Source organism: Diaporthe batatas (genome assembly GCF_019321695.1).
Source record: "Diaporthe batatas strain CRI 302-4 chromosome Unknown Contig00006, whole genome shotgun sequence".
In the NCBI taxonomy this organism is placed as follows: domain Eukaryota; kingdom Fungi; phylum Ascomycota; class Sordariomycetes; order Diaporthales; family Diaporthaceae; genus Diaporthe; species Diaporthe batatas.
The window spans coordinates 1,702,267-1,726,904 of record NW_025408553.1 but is presented as its reverse complement, the minus strand read 5'-3'; the positions used below and the strand labels follow the sequence as shown (position 1 = coordinate 1,726,904).

General features: G+C 56.3%; 9 protein-coding genes across 9 annotated transcripts; 5 read left to right on the top strand and 4 right to left on the bottom strand.

Moving 5' to 3' along the window:
• Window positions 1–108: 108 nt before the first annotated feature.
• KVR01_006309 (uncharacterized protein) lies at window positions 109–1,144 on the bottom strand (the record flags this gene model as incomplete). Its single annotated transcript, XM_044787952.1, has 2 exons — window positions 109–128; window positions 361–1,144. 2 exons carry the CDS (start codon window positions 1,142–1,144, stop codon window positions 109–111), a joined length of 804 nt encoding a protein of 267 aa, XP_044645112.1.
• A 1,233-nt stretch (window positions 1,145–2,377) lies between these two features.
• Window positions 2,378–3,061, top strand: KVR01_005916 (uncharacterized protein; the record flags this gene model as incomplete). Its single annotated transcript, XM_044786744.1, has 2 exons — window positions 2,378–2,734; window positions 2,810–3,061. 2 exons carry the CDS (start codon window positions 2,378–2,380, stop codon window positions 3,059–3,061), a joined length of 609 nt encoding a protein of 202 aa, XP_044644719.1.
• A 717-nt stretch (window positions 3,062–3,778) lies between these two features.
• On the bottom strand, window positions 3,779–4,787 carry KVR01_006199 (uncharacterized protein; the record flags this gene model as incomplete). Its single annotated transcript, XM_044785681.1, has 2 exons — window positions 3,779–3,861; window positions 3,932–4,787. The coding sequence occupies 2 exons, from the start codon at window positions 4,785–4,787 to the stop codon at window positions 3,779–3,781; spliced, it is 939 nt and encodes a 312-aa protein (XP_044645002.1).
• A 1,295-nt stretch (window positions 4,788–6,082) lies between these two features.
• KVR01_005955 (uncharacterized protein) lies at window positions 6,083–7,459 on the top strand (the record flags this gene model as incomplete). Its single annotated transcript, XM_044786967.1, has 1 exon — window positions 6,083–7,459. Exon 1 carries the CDS (start codon window positions 6,266–6,268, stop codon window positions 7,457–7,459), a length of 1,194 nt encoding a protein of 397 aa, XP_044644758.1. The 5' UTR covers window positions 6,083–6,265.
• A 460-nt stretch (window positions 7,460–7,919) lies between these two features.
• KVR01_006274 (uncharacterized protein) lies at window positions 7,920–10,177 on the top strand (the record flags this gene model as incomplete). Its single annotated transcript, XM_044784771.1, has 2 exons — window positions 7,920–9,711; window positions 9,768–10,177. 2 exons carry the CDS (start codon window positions 7,920–7,922, stop codon window positions 10,175–10,177), a joined length of 2,202 nt encoding a protein of 733 aa, XP_044645077.1.
• A 2,678-nt stretch (window positions 10,178–12,855) lies between these two features.
• KVR01_005727 (uncharacterized protein) lies at window positions 12,856–14,788 on the top strand. Its single transcript, XM_044785161.1, has one exon. It carries the CDS (start codon window positions 13,344–13,346, stop codon window positions 13,614–13,616), a length of 273 nt encoding a protein of 90 aa, XP_044644530.1. The 5' UTR covers window positions 12,856–13,343; the 3' UTR covers window positions 13,617–14,788.
• Window positions 14,789–17,022: 2,234 nt separating this feature from the next.
• Window positions 17,023–17,578, bottom strand: KVR01_005732 (uncharacterized protein; the record flags this gene model as incomplete). Its single annotated transcript, XM_044790949.1, has 3 exons — window positions 17,023–17,135; window positions 17,231–17,310; window positions 17,385–17,578. 3 exons carry the CDS (start codon window positions 17,576–17,578, stop codon window positions 17,023–17,025), a joined length of 387 nt encoding a protein of 128 aa, XP_044644535.1.
• Window positions 17,579–18,227: 649 nt separating this feature from the next.
• On the bottom strand, window positions 18,228–18,994 carry KVR01_006198 (mitochondrial 37S ribosomal protein YmS-T; the record flags this gene model as incomplete). The annotated part of the gene is made up of 2 exons (XM_044789292.1): window positions 18,228–18,394; window positions 18,889–18,994. 2 exons carry the CDS (start codon window positions 18,992–18,994, stop codon window positions 18,228–18,230), a joined length of 273 nt encoding a protein of 90 aa, XP_044645001.1.
• Window positions 18,995–19,654: 660 nt separating this feature from the next.
• Window positions 19,655–23,728, top strand: KVR01_005953 (uncharacterized protein; the record flags this gene model as incomplete). Its single annotated transcript, XM_044783975.1, has 3 exons — window positions 19,655–19,734; window positions 19,846–20,156; window positions 20,220–23,728. 3 exons carry the CDS (start codon window positions 19,655–19,657, stop codon window positions 23,726–23,728), a joined length of 3,900 nt encoding a protein of 1,299 aa, XP_044644756.1.
• Window positions 23,729–24,638: the final 910 nt, after the last annotated feature.

Here is a 24,638-nt window from a genome sequence, read left to right as displayed (position 1 = left end):
GGAAGATATAATACTTGTCAAACAATTCCGCCGCCGCCACTTAAGCGCAGCCGACTCGTCTGTGGCCTTTGTACTTCAAGGTGTTCAGAGGGCAGTGTAAGATTACGTTCAAATCTTCAGGATCAGGCCTGGCACAAGCGACAGTAATGAGAAGTTGTGCCAGAGATTTTCAAGCGCGGGCTCCATCGAAACACCACAGCGTCGCAAGCAGCCAGGGCACCAGCAGACTCTTCCAGGTATGTGTCAGTCTCTACATGGCGTACTGTCCTCGGACATACTTCCGTCTAAATCTCTCTTTCGCACCTCGTCGTAGTGAGTGCTATGCTTATGCTGATGAAGACTTCCTAAGAGAATCCGCACACTCCTTGTGCTCAAAATACTCTGCAGTCTGCTCCGGAGTCAAGCCAGCGCCGTTTCTGATATCGGTCCTGGCGCCTCTACTCAGAAGGAACTCGACGCATGCCACCTCGCCCTTGGCAGCAGCACCGTGTAGGGGCGTGCCCCACTCCTCCTTCAGCGCCCAGTCTGGATTCTCCGCCTCGGGGATCGCATCAATGCCGAACACCTCTCCCCCCTCGTCCAGGAGCACACGCAGCGCCTCCACGTTGCCATTCCACGCGGCCACCAGCCCCGCAAGACTGCCCACCGCCCCGCGCTCCAGCAGGAGGCTGACGATATCGGCCGGGATGATGCTGGGCCTGGAACACGCGGCCTCGAGCGCGGTCGAGCACACGGGGTCGCTCCGGGGGTTGGCGTTGGGGTCCGCGCCGTGCTCGAGGAGCCACCGGGGGAGGTCGGGCGTGGCTGCGAAGAGCAGCGAGCACACCAGCGCGTCGCCGCGGTGGTCGAGGCTGAAGTCGATGTCCCACCCGTGCCGGAGCATGCATTCGAATACCGCGACCTTGTGGCCTCCCTTTAGTGCGGCCTGTGTCTCTCGGAAGCCGCAGTGGCACCCGCGGTCTAGGAGCAGGTCTGCCGGCCCGACGTGGCCGTGTTGGAGCGCTGCGCTGAGTGCTCGCTGGAGCGGCGCTCGGTCCGGAGACTCCCATTTCTCGAGGAGGCTTTGCAGGTCTTGGACTCTGTCTTCACGAGCTGCGCGTGTGATGGATTCCGCGAGCGAGTTGGGTGGTTCGTTCGAAGACATGGTGTCGCACAGCTCTCGTCACTGATACGTGGAATACTGAGAGGTGCAGGAGGATTTTAAAAGACGAATGAGTGGGAAGACTTGGGTTGTGAGAACTTGTGGTTGGGCAAAGAGGACCTCGGGAGAGGACTGGAAGGCTATGTATGGGCCACTGGCGGTGCCGTGGCGTTTATGAAGATCCACACAAAACTGGGTGCCGTAACAAAAGGTGTTGCAAAGCCTCGCGAAAACAGGAAGTGCATGTGATTTAACGAGAAGGAAGGATAAAATTCCAATCTGTTGGCTTATTTGTAGTAGGCGAAGAAACCAACATCGCAGAGGGGGGCAAAACCTGAAACAGACAGATGAGAATTGGGGGCCATATCTGTGGGAGTGAACCAACCCCCAAGGACCCGCAAAGGGCCGCAAAGCGTTTATTAACAGCAATGGGTCCCCAGGCCTCAGGTGATAGATGGATCAAGTAATCAGCCTCCCAATCCTGATGGTTGTTTTCGTCAGGGTCATGTTCGGCTATTGACCGAGAGTTTTAGTAGTTGTCCGTCCACCTGCCTTGTACTTCAGCTTAGCGGAGGATCACGTCCGTCAGCATCGCTTGTCATGGAAACGCGTGATAGTGGCCGTAATCTAGCCCAGATCGGCTCACTGGGATACAGCTGACCCGTCAGATATAGCTCCATTTCTCACCAAAAACCTTGCAAGCCAATGTGAACCGCAAGCAGTCGTACCATGTTTATTCAACAACCACATTCTCATCCATCCCAACGGGGCCTTGTGGGATTGTCCTGGCCTTTCGTGTACTGGTCCCCGTGAATTGACCTCCCGTTTGTAGCTTCCCAGCCAACCCTCTGGTTCAGTATGCTGGACGGCGAGCCGGTTCCACGTGTTTTCCGGCTCTCATATGGTCTCAGGAGTAGGTCCAGGCTGTTTCGAACGAGACCTATACTGTAAATTGGACGTTAACAAACAACGAGTGGTTCGTCTTACTGTAGTAGGTCACCAAAGGCCAGCCAGATAGTGTTGATGAGCCATGTACGTTAAACCTTGGAACGAAATGAATTCGAGAATTATATAAGAGTCAAGAGACCTCGCCATCTGAGCCAGTTGAGCAACAGCATCACATTCTCACATTGCACAGTAGTTCCGATCATTCACCTTTTCCATAGTTCTTGAAGCTGGACTTCATAACAAATTTCTTGTTTTTCTCCTCAATACCTATCCCCCGACAGCTTCAATATGCTCTTCCTCTACTTTGCCCTCAGCCTGCTTCTCGCGTCAGCCGGTGCAGCACCGACTACCCCACCAACTTCCCCAAAGACATCGCCAAAGACCTCCGGAAACACCACGCCTACAAAGCCAGAGCCGGTCCCTCCTTACATGACTGTGGAAGGATGTAAAGCCCTGATGGATCCCGCCAAGGCAAAGAAGGCCCTCTTCTGGTCTGGGTGCGGCCTTCAAGCTAAGAAGGCGGTCACAGACAAACAGAACTATGCGTACCTGGCTGGCTACGAGGTCATGCGTGGTGTTTTCAAGCAGCCGTGGCCAAAGGACCACGAGGCCTTCCTGGACAAGTTCAAGACACAGAAAGCAGAGGTCCAGGAGACTGCTGATCATAGTTTCTGGGACTCGTGTAGCCAGGCGCTGGCGGGCTTGGCAGCTGCAGTTTAGAACGAAATCTATATCATGATGCCCGGCAAAGACGGGAGCAAGGGTGTCGACTGGGGGAATAGGGCTACATCGCACTGGGCTCAGCACGAGTACCCCATAATCTGCAAGAGCACATCGGTCACCAAACTCTATCGCCTCAGCGCCAAGGATCCCAAGGTCAAGGAAGACATCACCGATCTGATGCTTGCGCAGCGGAAGGCTGGTACATGTCCGCCGCTGAGCAAGGTCGCCGGCGGCGGAGAGGACGACTAAGTCTTATCGCAGATGGCTTGGGAGTATGATATCAGATTTTTCTTGTTGGTCTTTTCTCATGGCATATGTTGAGAGAAAGTAAGGGTCAAAATCTGATGTTGATCCAGCTGAGATGTAAGGGGGTGTGATGTGGATGTTGGGAATTCCAGGAGTTGCCGGACAGCTTTGGGGGTTTATCGCTCATAAATGCACGATTTGGGTCAAGGGAAGTTGTCATTTATAACTATCTTGTGACGGGTTTATGGAAGTTTGAATAGTCAGTGTTTAAATACTTGTATAGCAAAATAAATGTGCAGCTTTACAAAATAGTCAACTGGTATCTATTGTTTTAGGACAATCATTGCTGCGCCGGCTTGGCAGAGGAATTCAACGAACACAAATGCAGACATAGTCCATAATTTTGATTTCATGATTGGAATGAAGGCCATAGCCACAGCCACAGGGAGGCAAGTCTTGAGCGTTTACCACTGTGTGAAGGCGCCTTGTACATGATGCCTTCGGACGTATACGGAATAGAAGCGAAACCACATAAAGGCACTCTATACATTTTACATATATAGGGATTAAAAATAAAACCCCTTGCACATGGATATATTACTAGGCATTTTGGATTACCTTCTATGCAGGCATTTAGGCATGCGGTGCCTCATCTAGCTCGAGGGCTAGATTGATCCCTTTCATGCCCGTCCAGTTCAACAGGCCACCCTCGACCTGAATTCAGCTCAGCAGGGTGTCCATGGTTGATTGCCTGAGGAGCCAGACCTCCCGGATCTGAGCGGCCGCCACTCCCGTACCCATAACTCGGCAGGGAATCGTATGTCGACGATGTCTGGGACATATGCCAACCTTTCGGAGATGGTTGCCTCTCACCCCTGGTCGGTAGCTCGTGTAAGCCGCCGTAGTGTGTGTTCTCCTGACTGGACCCTCGCTTCTTCCTCTTATACCAGACTATGATGCCAGCACAGACTACTGCTGAGATGCCTACGAGCCCGACGCCCACACCAATGCCAATTCTCGCCCCGGTGGATATTCCGCCGCCATTTACTGTGTCAGAGGAGCCAGAATCTGCCGCCTTGGACGTAGGCGCTGTGGTGGCGGAGTCTACTGTTGTCTGCGTGGGCTCAATATTGCCCGCGAACTCGGATGTGGTGGCGGAGGTGAGTGTAGATGTCCCCGGTGTGGAAGTGCTCGTAGTGGAGGTTGCAGAGGAGGTTGTCGAGGAGACGGTCTGTGGATCGTCGGCAGTGATGTTGAAATACGCCGATGACACATTGGGTCCGTCCATGTTGCCCTGGTCCGATGCTGACCCATTGAAGATCCAGAAAAAGAAGACGTTGGACCAGGTGACATCAAACTCATACAGGTTCACAGTCCATGTAAAAGAATGTTGATCTGAATCTGTGGCGGCTTTGCCTGTGTGCGATAACATGATCAGCGGAGGGAGGTTGACAGCCCAGGAAGACCAGGAGGGCTCACTGTTCACCACCGGCCCTAAGTTGGCACCACCCCCAGCCATACTCTGCTGCCATAGTGCTATTGTATATGTTTCGAGTCCATCTACTACATCGCTGATGTCGTAAACGACCTCCTTTGTCTCCCCGACGTACCACAACACATTACTCTGGTACTGTCCAGGTCCGTAAGACACGACATAGTTGGGACTGCTGAAGCCGGATTGGTGTGTCAGGGCGGCATAGAAGCCCATGAGCAACCAGAAAGTAGACATTATCAACATCCCGGGCAAAATTTCAAGGAAATGATATCAGGTACAAAGACAGATGGCGCATGAGGAGTCCCCGCCATAGAAAGCAGATTCGTAAACAACTCGAGAGCATGGGCTGCGGTAGCAGCCACGGTTTTTGGTCTGATCTATAGAAGAGGATTCTTTGCCTCGTTCCACCGGGAACGCAATTTCGATCCGTCAGAGAGCCAGCAACAGGTAGCCCGCGGCTGTCCCCAGCCAAGCTTCTGTGATCATGCTCCGCGGGCTCGAGCTCAGCTGGCTGTGCCGCAGAGCCCCATGCATTCCTAAACACAGTAGCCCCATCACCGTGTGAACCTTGAAAACGCCACCCCCCACCCCCAGCGGCTTTGTCGCCTAGAATGATGTTCGTTGGTGAAAAGCCCAAGCCACCGTCCATTCATCGCCTGAGCTGCTGCGACATACGACCAACGCTGTGTGTCACTGGCACATCTCGTCAATGAACAGCGGGCCGAAGAAAGAGACCGGCCTGTTTCGCAAACGTGAGCTCGCACATCCGGCGAATCTTGGAAATCGCTTGTAAGGTGGCTCGACCAGGCTAAAGTTGGACATGGCGTCGTGTCCGGGTCAAAGTACATATGCAACAGAGGAACTTGGCTTCATGCTCAGCGAGCAACGACCGGTAAGGCTGTGTGGGGAATCGAAGTGCCGTGAACGGTGGGCCGCAGGAAATCGTCAAATCTGGCCCCGTTGTTGCCGGCTAAAAATTATCAAATCTGCGACCCAACAGACGAATCGCGACATGCGGGACCGACCAATACCACTGTCCAATTGCAGGCTTTCTTGGCTGGATTATCATACGTCTTCGCCTGCGTTGTTGAACCTGTTGGTTCCTCGAATAGGAAAGTCAATCGCTGCTCACGCATACAGCAGGAGTCGCTCCTGGACACTTCATTTTACCAGCCGCCCAGCCCTTGCCGCTCCGCCCGGGTGTGAGTGGAGCTTGCAACGACTTGAGGGGAATTTTATTTGATAGTAAGTTGTGTGCAGTACCGAACGGTCGGGACCAGAAATGCCTTGTGATTCGCCGCACAATACTGTGTATCTAACCTGAAGCGTTCTGCCGTGCTGTACCACCGGGGCAACTCTGTACCTTTCCTAGTGGGAACAACCAACATGAGATCCACTGCGCCTGCTTACCGCTCAGCTACACAGTACACACATGGGCAGTATCTAAATAGACCCACGTACTCGGTGTGGGGCGGTGCGCACGATGTTCACAGCACGACCACTTTGTCTAATGCGAACCTGCTGGGTCGGTCTTTTTCTGGGTTTCTCCCTTCAAAAACAGACTTAGTGTCCCCCCTGGTGCTCCCGACAAGGTGACACACAAAGGACCAGCCTCTCATTCCTACATTTCTACCGTGCGAAGGCCAATCCATTTCTACCTGTCCTTTCTGGGGCTGAGTCACATACATGCCCTGTCCTCCGCTAGCCACGCCATGAACTCTGTCGCCCAATTCGTGGGTGGCCTGCCTCAGCGGACTCGCCAGATATTCGGTTTTCTGGGAGCCTTTGCCATGATAATAGCGATCTATTGCATAGCGAACACAGCACCAACATACCCACAAGCAACACGAACTTCAACCAACAATGGCGCACATCGCCCACCCAGAAAGCTCTACGGGAAGGAGTACAAGGGCAGATCAACACCCGACATCAACCGCGTCACCAACGACACCCTGGGGTTTTCCAAGATCTTCGTCGTCGGCCTGCCGGAGCGGACAGACAAGCGGGATGCGTTGGCCCTGACCGCATCCTTGACGGGGTTTCACGTAGACTTTGTCGACGGCGTCCGGGGAGAATCGATCCCCGACAAGGCCGTCCCGTTTGGCATCGACAGGCATGCGCTCATGGAGACCAACCTGGGCAGCTGGAGGGGCCACATGAACGCGATCCGGAGGATAGTAGAGGAGGACCTCGAGTCCGCCCTGATCATGGAGGACGACATGGACTGGGACGTGCGGCTGCGGTCCCAGCTCGAGGAGGTGGCCAAGGGTTCCCGTGAGCTTCTGGACCGCCACAGCAAGGACCCGCGCTCGCCCTACGGCGACAACTGGGACGTCCTGTGGATCGGGCACTGCGGCGAGCCGTTCCCCGAGTTCCTCGACGAGAACAAGGGCAAGCCCGAGGACCACCCGGGCTTGCGGTACATGAGGCACAAGTATGTCATCGAGAACGACCCGACGGTCCCGCCGCCGGAGCACACCACGGGCCTGGTTGATTTCCACGCACACCCGCACACGCGGTGGGTGCACATCACCGCGGCGCCGATGTGCAGCTTCGCGTACGCGCTCTCCCAGCAGGGGGCGCGCAAGGTGCTCTTCGACCTCAGCGTGGACCGCCTGGCGGGCGCGTTCGACAATGCTCTGGCGGGCCTCTGCCGCCGCTCAGTTGCTGCCGTGGGCGAGGAGAATGTCGAGGGGGACCGTGGGCTCAACACGAGGTGCATCTCCGTCACGCCGCCTGTGTTCTTCCACCACAAGGCTAGGGGCCGGATTGCAGGGGATAGCGATATACACGCCGGCGACGGGGACGAGGTGCGCGAGAAGGGGACGACGGAGAATATTGTGTGGAGTGCGAGGAATAATATCCGCAACATGATCATGGGGACTGAGATGGAGACCCAGTTCTGATGGTCACGCATTAGTGATAGTTAATCAAAGTTTCAACTTCATGCTCATCAGTGTCACAAACACTAACGTTATTACCATATCACCACCACATCTTGAAAAGGTTATGTGGTGTCGCAGACCTTACGGCTTACCTATCTCTTGTCAACTGGTATGTTATCTTATGAGAAGTTGTTTTACCATGTTATCCTGGAAGAGGTTCTAAGTGTGTGGAGGTTTAAGCTGTGCGGGGCTTTTAGTACCCACCACGCCAGCAGTGGGTAGCATTGAAGAAAAACCGAAACCCACGGGTATCCGTGAATACTCGGAGTTAGATACGCACCCTGTTATCCCAGTCTGACACCATCAACCGTCATCCTTTACATCTTATCTTGAGCCTCAAGGCTCTCTTCACACCGGCCTGTTGAGATCAGCCCCAACTCGAACTCGGACGAACTTGAATCTGACGCGGAGCCTACATAACATGTCAGAAACAACTGGTATCATACCGGGAATAGAAAGCCGCATGAGGGCAGCAAGGGCCTCGTTTTCTGAATGCTCCATCGAAAAATACACGTACACAAGTCTTTCAGATCCATCGACTGAGATAAGGCTCCTCGACATACTTCCAGGGGCCAAAGAAGATCCAATCATTGTGCAGATTGACCATGCGCGACTCGCTGATTGTGGGAGCCCTACCAAGCTTGACCTTTCACAGAAGTCGGTGGACAACATCAATGAATCACTCCCAACTGGCTGGGTGGCCTTCGTCACCTGGAGCGACCGCGTCATATATTTCAACAAAGAATTAGGGGCGTCAACATGGCAAAACCCTGCCGCGAGGGATTCTACGAGTTCGCCAGATAAGATGGTCATTCCAAACCCGGACAGAAGCGCACATATTCCCCACTACGAAGCTCTTTCTTACGCCTGGGGCTTTACGGAGAGTCGCAATGTCATATACGTACAGTGTCCCGATGGTGATCATAGGAAGATTCTGGTCACGGAGAACCTAGCACTGGCTCTGCGGGATCTGCGTTTCACAGCGGCAAGAAGAAGACTGTGGATAGACGCCATCTGTATCAACCAGGAAGACATAAAGGAGAGAAGCGCACAGGTCCAGATAATGACTTCCATCTATAGGCTCGCTCATAAAGTCGTGGTATGGCTCGGGCCGGCCTCAGACTCGAGCAGCCTAGCGATGTCGACGCTGGAGTATCTCGGCGAGCAGGTCGAGATCTCCCGCGAGGGACATGTTATACCCACCCCGCAGGCGTTTGAGAAAGACTGGTACAGAAACGATGCTGTCATACCGTACAAGACAAAGACGTGGGATGCCGTGATGGAGCTGTGCCAGAGGCCCTACTTCACCAGAGTGTGGATCATACAGGAGCTACACCTCTCCAACCATTGCACCATTGTCCAATGCGGGAGCGACTCCGTGACCTGGGTGAACTTGCGCAAAGCTATAAAATGTTTTCCTACGAAGAGAAGCTTTCCGTATACGGGGGACAGAGACGCAACGGCAGTGGTTAGGCAACTGGCAGACTACGACCCACGAGGGCCCTACAGCAAATTGACGCGTGCAGTACAAAGCCGTAGCTGCTCAAATGATCGGGACAGAGTCTACGGCCTTCTAGGGTTGATGCCAGAAGGTCTGAGGGATAGGATCACCCCTAATTACGAGATGACTGTCGGCGAGGTGTACAGGCAGGAGACGGTTGCGCAGATTGAATTTTTCCAGCGCCTGCATGTTCTCTGTGAATGCGGGCCCCATCGTGCTATCGACGGACCGTCATGGGTCCCCAACTTGGCTTCACGTCAACTGTCAATATTCCCTGTTCGCTCCGCAGCAGGAATCTCGAGATGCTATGTCGCCTTTGACAACCCCAACGTCGCAGAAGTTTCTGGACTGCAAGCGGGGACGGTCGTTTCCGTTCAGGAAAAAGGGCACTGGGAATTCGGGAAAGGAATCGAACACAGCAAGAGCTGGGCTTATCAGGCTCTCGATCGTGACGTGTACTGCCTCACCTTGTGTGGGATGTTCGTCAGGGAAAGGTGGCACGAAGATCCGAACATGATTCATTACCTCGACCCTCTCGTGAGCCTTGAGGAATGGAAACGTTTCTACTTTGGAGATGTTGGGGGTACGGGCAACAGCGGCCAGTCTATTGCGCCCGTCTTCTTGAAGCATGTCGAGCGGTGCATCTGGGCAAGAACGCTGTTCACCATGGGCGACGGACGAATTGGTCTGGGCCCAGAGGCAATGAAGAATGGTGAGCTCCCCCTCCGTGGAGATTCGTCGAACGATCATCCTAACCCATGCTGTTAGGAGATTCCGTGTGCGTTTTCCTAGGCTGCGACTCACCAATCATACTCAGACAGCAGAGCGATGGAACCTACCAGGTCGTAGGCGAGGCGTTTGTCTACGCTTTACTTGACGCCCAGGCCCTGCTGGGCCCACTGCCAGAGCCTTGGTTTCCAGTGCAAAAGAGTTCAATGGGTCGGCCTTTGTATTGGTTTCTGAACCGGGAGACAGGCGAGATGACCCAAAATGATCCTCGATTGGGCCCGCTGATCGGATGGGAGAGGCTCGATGTCGAGATGGGGGCAGATGACCCACGGACCTGCCAGAAGTACAGGAATATTGAAACTGGCCAGGTCATCAACTTTGATCCAAGAATGTCATTAGACACACTGAAAGCTAGAGGGGTGAAACTGAGGACCTTCGCATTATCTTAAAATACGGAGTGATGAATACTGTGGATCAGTTTCAGAACTGATTTGGACTTCCTCCACTCGTTCTGCGATTCCCGAAGAAAGCCTCACACGAATCCTGAAAACTGTATTGTTTGTACTCGGCGTGTGGTTCAGTTTCTAAATAATCCACTTGCTTTTTAAATCCGGGATCTCGAACGTTTACTACCGTATGAAGGCGCTATGTATGTCATCGAACGTATGTGTAATAGAAGCAAAACCAGTCTCTTTACGTTAAGCCTATTTAATATTAGCTGTAGAAAGATGATGGCTAAATAATCAATTAAGGCTTGTAGTGACTATCCCTTATGCCTAATGATATATAGTATAGTAGTTGTAGGTGTATTTAAAGTAGTGCTAATGTTGACACTGTTGTCGAAAACATGATTGTCTGTGGCACTTAGCCGAGCAGAAAGTAGCTACAGATGGTCTTCTCGTTGCGATGCTTACCAGTTGAAACTCAGACATCACTCACTGGCACTCGCTCTTGGTATGGTATTATTGGTGCCAATATACCCCCGATCGAGGGATAATGCATGGCATGGCTGAGGCAGACTCAAGTCCACGACGAAGTGTCTTCGTTGTCCCCAGGCACATGCCATGCTAGTGCTTGTGCCGAAAAGCAGCCGCTCACCGAGAAAATGTATACTTAGGTGTATATCGTGTCCAGCAATTCGTTCGCCGCTCTGGCGGTAACACCGGTGTTACCCTCAACAAATAGATCGGGCTGACGACAAAATCTTCAAGTTGAGTGAGCTTTGGCTTGCCTAGGTACTCGGTCGTGCAGACATTATTCGCCTCTGTAGGTTTCATGCAGAAGCCAAGGTTGATCGTATCGACCACTGCATCGACTGATGCCTTACCTTGGTAGTGCATGCACCATGAAACTTTCTCATGTCATTTTTTGACACGTGCATCTTTCGCCAATGTCCAGCAGCTTCTGAAGTTGAGCCATTTTGCGGCCCGAGACCAGTGGTGGGCAGCTCAAATCCAGACCACATTTTGAGTCAGAATTCGGTGTTTCCACAAAAGGCCGATACTGTCTTCTGAAAGATGATGGCCTTATTCTTCTGGAAATTTGTCAGTTTTCCTCTGGCCGACATGGGAGGTCCCTCCAGGAATTGGTGGCTCAGCCGGCAAACTGTGGGACGCAGAAACGAAGGGACTTTCTGCCACCTGAGAAGTTGGGATTTCCGAGCGGATTTGATGGGGTTTCGGCTGGCTTCAACCAGGTCCAATTATTCTCCGGTCGCCAGGTGGAGCAAGAGCGGCCGAGAGTCTACTGCCCAGGTGGGCTGCCGGGTTGAGATGTGTCCCACAAGTAGAAATCCTGTGAAGTTTCCAGAAGACCCTGCATGATCTGGTCCGGTGGTTCCTCCTGAAATATATGTACCCACCGGAGCAGAGGACGCCCCACCGTAAAACATCAGCGTGACAGCTCCAGATATTATCTAAGCCGCGGTTTCGGTGAACGAGTGAGTTGGCAGGTTGGGGCGGGCTGGGAGGCTGGCTTCGAAGTCCCAGAGCCTCAAGTGCTCACTTCGACTATGACTCCTTTGCTGCTCCATTCCCAGTCGTCAGGTGAGAGTCATGAGGCTATGACGACCCCCCGAGGTGTCGTCGATCGATCCGATCCGTGCGGCGAGTACCTGACGTAAATATGGCGACGCCGATGAAGTCAGCCTTGGGCGTACCAGACTGCCAGACCGCACTAGATGGCAAATGCCGCCGTGCCCGCACCAAGGCATCCTGCTAATAATGACTGCGATGAACCGGACGCTGGCCTCAACACGAGTGAGTGACTGCGTTGCATCTGCATCGTGGGGAACTGAACCGAGCGTCAATGATCAGGTGAAAAAGTGTCGCAGGCATGTGGCCCAGTAACAGTATATGTGGAAATGCAATTGCGGGCAAGTCCAGCTTTGCCCACCCTCGAGCACCAGGCAGGGCGACTGGCGGGCGCCGCAAAAAAAAAGGGGCGTGGCCCAGCACTCGTAGATGAGAAAGAGGGCCACAAGGCGAATGAGTCAAGGGGATCTTCTTCTTGTTAGCGTGCACGACGGGGCGAGCAAGAGAGAAGGTTTGCACAGGACCACCTAAAAAAAAAAGAGTTAGTCAGTCAGTCGTGTCCGCAGGCATCGTGAGTTTCTCTAGCCTCAGCAGATCCTGCTTGCGCGCGTGCGTGCGCGTGCACTATCGTGAGCCGAAAAGTTGCCACCGGGAACCCTGTTCGGCGCCCGGGCGGCTCCCCCAACCATCAAACGATCAGACATGGATGGGAGTGTCTGGCACCACGGGGGTGACCAGATTTGAATCGGCGCCAAGCAATGTCTCTTCTCCATGCTGTGGGCTTGGCTGATATGCTTCGTGTTGTCCCCATCAACTTACCGCGGACACCTTCTTCATACCTGGGTATTACATGCTACCTCTTGGACGGACTGACGGACTGACTGACTGACGGAGCAGTCACTCATCACAGAGTCCGGACCGAGGGACTGAGTGAGAGGTGCGCCTGTGAGAGGTGAGAGATGTCTGTGAGAGGGAGAGATCGTCGCTGCAGCCGGTCAGGCCAGTAGAAGACGCAGAAGGTCTAGGCCATCCGAGTTCGCGCGGCTGGTGCTGCTAGCTCTGCCAGCTACTCCGTACTGAGTTCTGGAGGGGTGCAGACGCCCTCCCAGTGGGTGTCGTCTGAGGAGAGGCCCCATCGTACGATCGATAGCGGCTCGCTGGTTTCATTCCGCGACGTGTCCGGCGCAGGCCTGCTCAGTAATGCGGCCGGTGGGGCGGGTGACAGGCGCCCGGCAGCAGTGGAATCCCGTCGAGCTCGGCTCGAATCTAGATTCCAGACATCGTGATCCCCTTGGGTAATGCAGAGGACGGGCACTCTACTATTTAGCCCGCACCTCCCGTCGTGCTCTGGCTGTCTGGCTCAGTCGTGAAATCCTATCATCAGTCGATACAACAACTACTCTCACTACCAAACTCACGACGACCAAACAATATACAACAAGACAACCACCATCTTCCTCTCATCACACCAGCTCTCCCCGGTCTCCACACCAGCTGCACTCCAGCCTCTAGCCCGGCACTATTATAAACAACAAGAAGTACACCTATACACCACCAAAAAAGAAAAAAACAAATCCCACCCATGGCTTCCCCGTACTCCCCCATGCAGATCGCCGCCGTCCCGGCCGCAGCTGCCATCATGGACGCCACCCCCAACGCCGCCCCGCGCACCCAGGCCCAGGCCGCGCTCGCCCAGCTCGCAGAGGACTTTGCCGTCCTCGAGGACTCGGACCCCGTCAGCGCCCTGGAGGTCGCCCGCACCCCGATGCGCCGCCGCGGCGGCACCCTGCGCCCGGGCAACTTCGAGTACCCGTCCTTCCGACAGGGCCGCATGCCCGGCGCCGTCTGCGGCTGAACGTCAGGGACCGCAACTGTTGCTTGGCCACCAAGAGCTTTTCATATGTTGGTCGGTGGCCATGGGAGAATTACGAATACTATGGGTGCCGCGTCGAGCAAGAGATAGAGAGAGAGTCAGATCATCCCGCCCGAGGGCGAGGGAGGCTCCGAATACCCAGGCTCGATGCTGAATCATCCAGCCGGACGTGAGAATGCTCCGTCTGTTGCTGCTTCATCACGAAACATGGCAAGCAATCACTTCATCGCCGTATGGACGAGCTTGGCCAATGAGAGACGAAAAACCCGCCCGCCGTCGATTGCTGGGCCTCCAGCTTCAAGAGAAGAGAGAACCCCGGGACTCAACACCGCGGGGCCAGACTACGACTGAGCAAATTCGGGAGTTGCTCGGGGCATTGCCACAAGGGGCGATTGTCCAATGAATCCGGGGAGGAGGGGAAGGCAATTGCATTCAATTGCGTGGATTTTAGACAAATACAATTAGATGACAGAAAGTGTGACACCACACCAACAAATCATACAACATGATACAACCATTGAACCATCTCACTTCAGACCCAATTGTCATAGAGCTGCTTGTCAGGCTTCCAAGGTTGTGTGATCTCGAATGGCCACACTACACCTATCACCAGCACACCTGTAAGAAAAACTGGGCTCTATGCTGATCCGGAGCTTCCCCAGCTGGAACCCTTCATCTCGACAGCAAGGGCCCTCCTTTGAACTCCCCTATGTACCTCGCAATTGATCAGCCCTCCTGCCACCTGATCATGTTAGATCTATCCCTGGGTTTCCCTCAGCCTTCGCCTGCAGTTAATGCGAGGGGACAAATTGTTCTGTGAGAGGCCGGCCGTGCGGGCAAACCGCCCCGGGTGAGCTCCCCCCGCCTCGACGATCACCTATACAGTCGAATAATGCGCGTTCTTGGCCTGCTGCATGAGTGTCCCCTGTTGATCCTGTGCGTTTACCTCGGTATGTAAGCTTCCTGCTGTTACACTGCCACGCTCTTGTGGGCTGTTGAGCTCGTTGGCAGAAGGCGAGGCCGCGTAATTGTCGACCCAGGTTTCCAGACTGATCTCCCCTCCGGCCTCTGCCCTCGTGTTGCAACTGGAGTGGGGTTATTTATTACTCTTTAGACCGAGGTTGTGTCACCATGCTACTACTGTTGCTTCTGCTGTCCTCAACCTGGATCTTCCACAGTGAAAGAATTGTGGTTGACCTTTGGTTGGCTTGTCCGCAATCCACACCCACATGCAGTAGAGAAGAGCGGGACTTGGAGACAAGACCCTGGCGGGTTGCATAGAAGTCTAGAGAGAATGACTCTGAACCAACCACTTGTATCTGTCAGTTGCAGTCATTGTGTAGTCTCGCCTCTCGAGTTGGCAAGCCCCACCTGCCAGCAATGCGCCGAACTACTTTCGAAGCTGGGATTCTGAACTCTAATAAAGAGCTGGGGAAGTGGGCTCAGAAGACAGCACAACCCAGGGCGTCCCTCAAAGCACCCACCAGCATAACGGCACTCCCAACTTGGCAGTACACCATGTACTTTCTCCTTGTTCCAAGACTGGCAGGGCAGCATGGGGTTCTGAACTCCAGTAGAGTAAGTAGACAGCCACGTAATTGCAAGCAGACATTGGTTGTCCCTGAGAATCCCACCACTTCTCAGCGGTCAATTATCCACCGTCAAACTGACTCTTCAAATCCCACCCTGGTGTGGCGCCACCAGTCGTTCGGGGACAGGATCTGCCAGACCGGGCGAGGCGCCAAGGATCGTGAGAGAGGAGGCGCAACCTACCCCTTTCGGTAACCCGGTCGGTGCCTGGACGGAATGCGAATCTTAGCAGCTAGTGTAGGTAGTAGGGGGCTGGCCGGCCGTGACCGGTGAGACGAACCCCACCAGTGCAGACCATCGTGAGGTGGGCCAGGTACGGAGTCACAGCAGGCCCAACAAGAAAAAGAAAAAAAAAAGGAAGCATGAAAGGTAGGTCTGGGCTCTCCTACCTACACCTGGCAGCTACAGTAGCTAGCTGGCTCTCTCTCACCTTCGTGTCTGCTACAGTGGACCCACCCTCTGACGCCAATGCACACGCGCGGGGTTCCCGCCCTGCCGCCCGGCATGCAGAGCTCGACAGAGAGAGAGCTTCCCATTCACCCGCGTGCTTAGCGCACAGCAGCCTGCAGAAGCTTCCTGCACCCAAGAGCTGCGTGAGTCGTTTCAGGGCCCCACTGCCCCCCCACCAAGGTTCAGGGCGGTGGAAGGTGTGGAGGGGCAGCACCAGCTGCAGACTGCAGACTGCAGAACTAGAGTACGGAGTACAGCTGTTGTATCGATCCTGGCAGCCCACCAGCCCGCCGCACCGCACCACCAAGGGCGAGCTTCAGCTTGTGTCCGCCCTGCCAGCCTGCCAGCCTGCCAGCCCCATGCCCTCCCCCACAGCAGGGTGTCATGCGAGACTTTCTAGACCTCTTGGTATTGGCCTGGCGCCGTAGATCCAGAGGCCTGAGTAGGCGTTAATCGTCGGTCTTGGTGGAGAGAGATGTAGTGTACGCTATGCACCACAGTACCCTGTAGATAGGGGAGAGAGTGAAGCAAGAAGATGAAGACCCCACATCGTTCAACTGGGGAAACACGGTTGGCCATGAGCCTCTCTCTTGATCGTGGAGGCGAGGCCGCCTCGCCAGTCTGGCATTGTCGCCCTTGCCCTTCCCCCCTCGAGCAGTCCGAGCAGCCGAGCAGACCGTTATGCGACCTGCTCGTACTCTCTGGCTGTGCTTGCATGATGTGACATCTGCACGGCGTGAGAGACACCAGGCCATGCATGAATCGACATGGTTGGATATGCCGAGGCAATTGTGAGCTGAATCGTGACCCGGCGACTCAACGCTGAAGACCCAAGTGATCAGTGATCAACCCAAGAGACGGGTGCAAATCGCCGTAGACTGCCCGCTCCAGCTCGTCTCACACCCCTCGACACGGCAGCGTCGGGCTGCGGCAGGATGGTCGTGATGAGCGTTCGCCCCCCGATCCCAGACAGAGGGTCGCCACGAAGAGCCCTCCCCACATCAAGCTGCCGTTCCTCCTCCTCTCGGCCCCGCCCTCCAGGTTGATGACGCCGCTGATGCCGTGGTCCAGCGACATCCCCCTCGCGAAATCAGGCACCAGCCCGTCGTGGAAAAGGTCCGTCATGAACTTGGGCCACCGGTTCGAAGCGGCGGGAACGCGTCCTCGACTCGACCGGAGCTCGCCGGTCTGCAAAGGTTACAAGGGTCCTGCCCGAAACTGCCTTGACGACCTGCCCGGCCCAGTCCATCGCAGGCCTGCAGTACCTACCACCCACTGCCGACAGGAAACTCAAGCGGCGGCTCCCAACCAGCCAGGGCGCCGCGGAGCTCCTCTTCGGGCACCCAGTTTATATGTTCTGCCCACTGCGCGTATTCTGGGTTCCCGCTCGCGTAGCCAAGCCCGTGTGTATGAGCAGGTTGCTCAGCGTGATGGGCGCGTTGTCTTCCTTGAGGATGGGGACTCGGGCCCTTTTAGTTGACTCACCTGCCAACGTGCACCCGAGGCGGATGGTCCCTGGAGCATCCCTCCAGAACAGGAGGGCGATATGTTCTTACTGTCGCCGCTGATGATGAAGAGCTTCGCAGCAACGGGTCGGATTGAAGCTTGCACGACGGGCCGCACGTCGTCATCTGGCCTGACCGGACCCGCACTCCACGAGCCGCGTCACACACGCCGCCGTCGCGAGCTTGGTCATCGAGCGAGTCTTACCCGTAAACGGGTCCGTTGATAACGCTCCGCGACTCCAACGGTGGGGCTAGGTGCCCTGCTGAGCCGTGGCAGATCAGCCCCGTTCTTGTTGTTGTCAGTCGATACGACGTTGAGGCGAAGGGCGCCTCGCCGTCCTTGGTCGTCCTGTCGCCCTTGGTGGCGCAGGCGTCGAGGATCTCGTCCAGCTCCTCCATCTCGAGGGCCTGTCTCTTGTAGTGTCGCTGATTTCTTGGCAGTTAGTAGCACGAGCACAATGAGCACACATGTACCTGACGTTCATGATGTTAGACGGCAGCACTTCAAACGCCGGGCATACTGGTCCGTTAGGCCGCGGGCACCCCCCAAACGTGGCGGTTGAATGCGGCCATCCTGAGCCTGGTATGCCTGGAGTTGAAGGGTTGCGCCAGTCGACCGGGGAATGTCTTTGCATTTTTTGATTGTTTGTACATATCCTTACAATTCTATGATTGCGAGCCTGGGCTGGTAGGCTGGTGTTCCCGTGCCTCCTAGTAAACGCCGGCCGATAATGCGAAGATGCTTTCTGGCTCCTGCTGTCCGTCAAGCAGCAACAGTCGTATCCTATCTCATGCGCCCACAGTGTGCTGTGTCAGACTTCGACCAATGTTGACCGGGTTCGCCCCTTGGCCCTTCGAGGTGAATGTGCCCTGCCATGTAGCGGCTCGACCATCGGAGCCATCGCATCGCGTCGTCCCGAATCCAAGGACAATTTGGGCGGCGCCCGTCGTGGCTGGCGTCCTCGTGATCCCTCTACAGCAAGTCGGCCCATCTGTAGCCGGCCACCAAACCGATGCCCGTGTCTATGCTTGTTCTTGTGCATAATGTCTATTTCTTCTTGGTGTTGCCCTCGAGGTATCTCTTGAATCTTGACAGGTGGAAGTTGATGTTGTTCTTGGCCGCGGGCGGTGGCTTCGGCCCGTCCATGCATTCGCGCAATGCCTGTTCGACAACTGCGCATCCGGCCGCTTGGTATCCTGCTGACGCCCAGCATGCTGTATGACGGTCGTGGTCAGCGGACTGGTTTCGAATGAGTGTTTATTTTGGAGAGGCTGGGTGCAACTGGACGCTTGTCCTGGTGGCTCCCTATGGCATGATCTTGGTAGCGACTTGGCCGCTCCTAGACGAGCTTAAGCACACTGAGGCTGGATATCCTCGATCAAGCCACCAGAGCCACTGCCAGACAGAGCCCCGAGCCCCCAGCGCAGCACTGCTTGTGTGCCCTCGGTACGGCCAAGCTCAAGCACGAACCGCCCTCACCAGCATGCTCCTCGTGCCGGAGTGCTGTCGTTTCGATGACCGCCCAGTCGGTTCCACTGAAGTCTTCTGCTCTCGTGTCGAGTCGCTGTGGGATGATGGGGTGATGGGATTCTGGCATTTGAGTCTGATCCTAGGCTGCCCACACGCTGCCACTATTGTCTCCCTTGTCCCAGCCATAGTTCGAGATACCCAGGGCACGGCCAAGTCCTCGCGTCCACCCTCGACTTACCCAAGACTGATGACATGATCGGCACGCATGGGTTGCCCTCCTGCTTGTTCGGGTTCCTCACTCGCAAGACCCTCAACGGGGGCAAGCGCATGGGCTTTTGGGGCATGGTGAATGCGACCGACTGCGACTCTGCCCGGCGAGGGCGTCAATTCTGGGTGGATCGGTTTCGCAGGTTGAGCACGTGAGGGTCACTTGTAGCAGTAGCAGGATGAGGTTACGCGTCGCGTGGGGGAGTGCCTGGGGCGCGTATGGGTGATGGGTGAATGGATGAATGAGTGCAATGCGTTGCTGCGGTCGTTGTGTCTGTCAAGCTTGAGAGCCAAAGTTTTAGGTGGCCCGTGCAGCCCCTGCCGCAGTGCCCCCCGCGCTGGCCTGCCCCCCTGCCCCCCCGGCAAGTGCCGAGCTCTCTGATTGGCCGAAGCTTCAAAGTAAACATTCACTCCGACTGGGTTCGAACTTCCTAGACCACACCCACAACCAGCTCCCCCAAGCCGATCTTCCTACTTTCCAAGTCGCAACCCAACAATCCCAGCGCGACTCGACCCAAACTCGACTTTGCGCATCGCGACACACCACCCGCATCTTTTGCACCTCGAGTACAAAGGATTATCCCAAGACTATTCTTTGTCTTCAATCATCTCCAATTAATCAAAATACGCATTCTGCGACCCTTTTCCCCCCCCAGTCGCTTGCCCCTCCAAACGTTTGTTTACTTTCGACCCGCCAAGCTGATCGCAGCGCCAACCAAGCGTCTGCGCGCGCCGCCATGTCGCGCAAACCCTCCGAGGCCACCAAGGCCTGGGAGGTTGCCGTCTCAAAAGGCGAGATGGCATGGCTCAGGGACACGTAAGTCTTCCATTTGTTCTCCATCAATTCGCGCCTCAATTGGTGTACTGCCCAGGCACTCCGTAGTCGTCTCGCGCCATTGCTAACCAACTCCCCCGCGTCGCCGTGCAGTACGTTCGTGGCCGCCGACTGTTTCATGCCTCCCAGCAACTACCAACCCCACACATGGGAGCGGATCGCTGTTCCTCCTGCGATCCTGAGCCACCGCAGTGGACTCGTCTACAAGCGCGTCCCTGGCAGGAGTGTCGACACCAAATACAACATGGTCGTGGCCGAGCTCAAGAGCCAGGGAGTTGGCGGGCGAAAGCGTGCCAGGACAACCAACTACAAGAGCGTCTATGGCCCGGCCACCTTCGACCCCAAGTACGAGCACGACTCGGCGAACTTCAAGTACATGAAGCGACGCGTCGCCGTAGCTCGACGTAAGTGGCTCACCCGACATGATACTCTCAGCTTTGCGCGCTCCTAACAATTGATTGCAATAGTCCAGGTCAAGACTGCGTACGAGAGGATCGCCCAGGCCAACCAGGCCCTTCGCAAGAACGCGCGCCCGACCAAGCGACCCTCATACGACCCAACCCAGCTGGTCTCTGTGCCCCGCAAGCGACGCAATACTCGCCTGCCCATCACCCCTCCCACTTGGGAGAAGATGCTCGCCGAGTGCCAACCCCTCATCGCCTTCGAGACAAAACCTGCCGAACCCGACAAGGCCGCGAAAGCCGCCAAGAAGGCAAACTTCTTTGAGCAGGTTGCGGCCGCGCACCGCCGTCGCGCTCGCGTCAGGCAGAAGAGGCCGTGCAAGAGCCGCCGCGCCAAGTTCGTGCCTACAAAACTGGACACCATCTCGGAGGAGTTTAAGGAGCCCTCCGGTGTGCCAGTCAAGTATCAGCCGATGTACAAGGCGCCTAAACAGAGGTGGGCTGCTGCTGCGGACAAATACTTTACAATGTCTGCCACGGCCGCAGGCGTCGTCGCGGACGACGGTGAGGGCGACGACGCCCGTGTCGTGATCACGAACACCCGCGGTCACTTCCAATGCCCGCCGTCCGCGTCTTCTGGATCCAGCACCGCCACTCCTTCCGAGCCTGGCGCTGAAGAGCCTGTCGTGATCACGAACACCCGCGGTCACTTCCAATGCCCGCCGTCCGCGTCTTCTGGATCCAGCACCGCCACTCCTTCCGAGCCTGGCGCTGAAGAGCCTGTCGTGATCACGAACACCCGCGGTCACTTCCAATGCCCGCCGCCCGCGTCTTCTGGATCCAGCACCACCACTTCCGGCGACCGCAAGCGCAGGGCTGAGGATGACGACCTCGATCAACGAACCCCGGCCCGCCGCCGACTCTCGCATCCCGATCCCGCTGCTGATCCAGCTGCTGTGGCTGTATTCAACCAGCCGACGCAAGTGCACGCCGAGCCCGAGCACGAGACTAAGAGACGTGTCTCCCTCGACAATGCACGACGCAGTGACAGGTCACACCAGATGACGTCCTTTAAGAAAGTCCGCACCTGGGTGGCCACCACTTTCAGCGGGCGTCGCCGCAGCTATTCCGAGGCTATGGAGGGGGAGCAGGACGGCCAAGACGAGCCGCCGCGCACGAGACTCCGACGGACTCTCGACCTTGATGCGGGAAGCAACCCCGACATATTCGGACAGACACCTTCCCACAACCCCCGACGAAAGATCAAGTCTGCCATGCTTCGCTATGGGCAACACACCTCTACAGCCAAGTGGGAATCCATCTCGGACGTGCCAAGCGAATTCTCGGCGGTACAGAGGACGCTTTACCCTGAGCCAGCGACTGAACCGGACACTACACCCGTCGCCCCAGCGCCTTTGCCAATGTGCAATGTAGCCTTCAAGGACTATGACGGCATTCCGAATATCTGTGATTCGATTAGAAATCATCTCGATAGGAGGGCCAACATGGCATTCGGCAAGATTGACGACGTTGACGAAATTGAGAAGGCCACTAAGAGGGTCGTTGAGGCGGCCATTAAGGAGGCCAAAGAGGCCAAACAGGCCAAGGAGGCCAAGGAGGCCAATGAGGTCGATGAGGGCGCCAAAGCTGATGAGGACGACAAGATTGACGACGGCGACAGCATTGCATCAGATGACACGCAACCCTTTGACGAGGATGATCGCGCTTACGATCGCATCAAGGGTCATGGTCAGCCTGGCGAAGACGAAAAGTCGACCACGGGAGATGTTGAGGTCGACACTACTGTCCCCAACTCACCTGCGACTGAGCCACGAATGGCTGACTCGCCTGTCACGAACTCACCTTCGCACGATTTGACAGTGCCTGACTCACCAAAGTCTGGCCCTCCGTCGGCTATGGAGACGACTGTTGAGACAGCACGCATGTCGCCTGACCCTGACACTCCTCTTCAATCCGTAGAGGACGATGTTGTTGAGACAACCAGTGTCGAAACAACCACTGTCGAGTCCACTGTCGCGCCCACTACTGTCGAGTCCGCCACTGTCGAGTCCACCATCGTCGAGTCTGCCGTGATTGACACGCTCAACCCCGAAGAGCCTGCGGCTTCACCACAGCCTGCTGGACACTCCGATGGTGACTCTCATGCGGCCACAGGACAGCACCTGGATGCAGCAACACCGGACAGGATGACCCTGGACGAAGCTGCTGTCGAGCAGCCTTCGGTCATACCGCAGCCCGTTGAAGCAGCAGAGGTTGAGCCCAATGAGGACCTTGTTCCCGAGGCCACGGCTCAGCCGCAGGTTGTGGATGCCCAGGTTGCCGACTCGGGCGAAGACTCTCAGCTCGACGTGCTGCACAACTTCCTTCGCCGTGCTCAGATGAAGGTGAAGGCGGTATGGTCAGGCTCGACAACGGCCACCCCAAGCGCTGCAGAGCCGCAGAACGCCCCAAAGTCTCCAAGCGAGCCAAAGACGCCAATCGTTTCCGTTGCAGCTCCCGAGAGCCCCCGCAAGGCGCTTACACAGAAGGACTCCAACATGAGTCCCATCGCCGGCAAGACCAGCATGAGTGGCAGCCCAGGCAAGAAGCGCAAGCTCAACGACGCCGAGGGACAGCAGATGAACCTGACGAAGGGAAGCGGTCTTGTGAAGCCCGACCTTGAGGATACTATTCCACAGCCCACGCGCAAGAGGCGCAGAAGGGGGGCAGAGGATGACGCATCGGATGAGGTCCTCAACCCGGAGATGATGGCACACACTGGTAGCCTCACCCAGAAGGGGTCGTTCGGGGGCCCACGGCGCTCCAAGCGAGTTGCTCCCCCCAGGACGACAGTGGTCTACACCGGATCGTCCAACTTCCCCGCCTCCCTCATCGGATCGCTTGACGCGGACCTGCCCGCAGTCTCGACCGCGGGTCTTATGCAGCAGAGGAGGGAGAGGGACCTCGCCACATTGACGCGCACTAACACTCGCCGAAACAAGGGTGCCGCCATCCCGCCTCCTGCGCGCCTGGCCGCTCCGAGCTTTGCCAACGACCCCTTCGTCTCGCCCGAGAAGGCCTCTGGGTCCCAGGCCGCCCGACCGAGGAGGTCCGTCCGCTGGGCCGAGACCCTGGCTCGTTACCAAGGTGACGACGCCGGCGAGTCCTCGTCGTCCACGATGGCCGCGAGCGCTGCGGCTGCTGCTGCTGATGCTGATGCTGCTGATGCTGATGCTGCTGCTGCCCAGCCTGCCCTCGAGCAGCCCCCGAGCCCCACCGGCCAGGCCCCTCCAGCGGCCTCCCCCTTTGCCCCCTCTTCTTCCGCCGCACCCGAGTCGGAGAAGAAGAAGGCCCTCCGCCCGCGCCCCTCCCGGCTGCCGGCTGCCGTGGCTAAGACCCCGGCCCCGGCTCCCACCCCGGCTCCCACCACCACCACCACCACCCCCCGGTCCAGGGCGGCGGCGGCTTCTACTCCCTCCCGTGCTGTCCCATCGACTCCCTCGCGGAGGTCGAGTGCCGTCGGCGCGCGCCTGGGCACCTCTGCTGCCAAGCGCAGGGGGAGTGCCAAGAAGTGAGGGCATGGCGGCGGCGGCGGCTCATACTCCCTCTCGTGTTGTCCCCACCTGCTAACTACCACGCGGAGGTCGAGTTCACTCCCCCCCGTGTAGTTTCCACGTACTAACTGCCACGCGGAGGTCGAGTTCACTCCCTCCCGTGTTGTTTCTACCTACTACCACGCGGAGGTCGAGTGCCGTGGGTGTGCGCGCCTGAGGAACTCTACTGCTAGGTGCAGGGGAATTGGGAAGAAGTAAGGGCGGGACGACCCCCGGGGAAGGGATGAAATGTCATGGGATGCAATGGAATGGATTACAATGAAATGGAAATGGAATGGGATGGATAAACGTGAAGATTACAAGATGATGGAAAAAGATGAAGATGATTAAGAGAGATGAGGAGCTCGTTCGGTTTCGGAAAGGTTCCTGTGTTTTCAATTGTTTAACTAGATACCCCTGCCCTCAGTTGGCAACGCAAGCGTATTGATATAGAGCGAGAAAATGAGCATTTGTAGGAATCTCCGGTCTGTCTCTGTGAACTGCGGAACTTGAAATGGTAGATCTTTCTGTGACTGACCTATCCGCCCCAGTGGTCCTCATCCTTTCGGGACTATTCCCATCAGTGGGTGGCTGTGGCTCTCGACATCAAACCCGTCTGTGTCCTCAGGCTGGTCCACACAGAATTGTGCTTAACCAGACAAGACAGGGACATGGGATTACCTAGCTGGTCGTGTGGTATTGTGGCTAAAGCTTGCGAAGTCGATCTGCGCAAGTATCTGGGCTCGAGGGTGCATTTGTTTTCATCGCCTCACTTCATGTCACTTGGCTGGCCATCTTTCTTGGAAATGGCGTCCCTGAGGACGGGAGTATATCAAATCAATTATTTTATTTACGAGATGGCCCAGCTACTAAGCAAGGCATCCTACCATCC

Bases quoted from the DNA above. Each gene is read 5' to 3' on its own strand.
- KVR01_005727 (XM_044785161.1), top strand. From the start codon at position 13,344: ATGGCTTCCCCGTACTCCCCCATGCAGATCGCCGCCGTCCCGGCCGCA.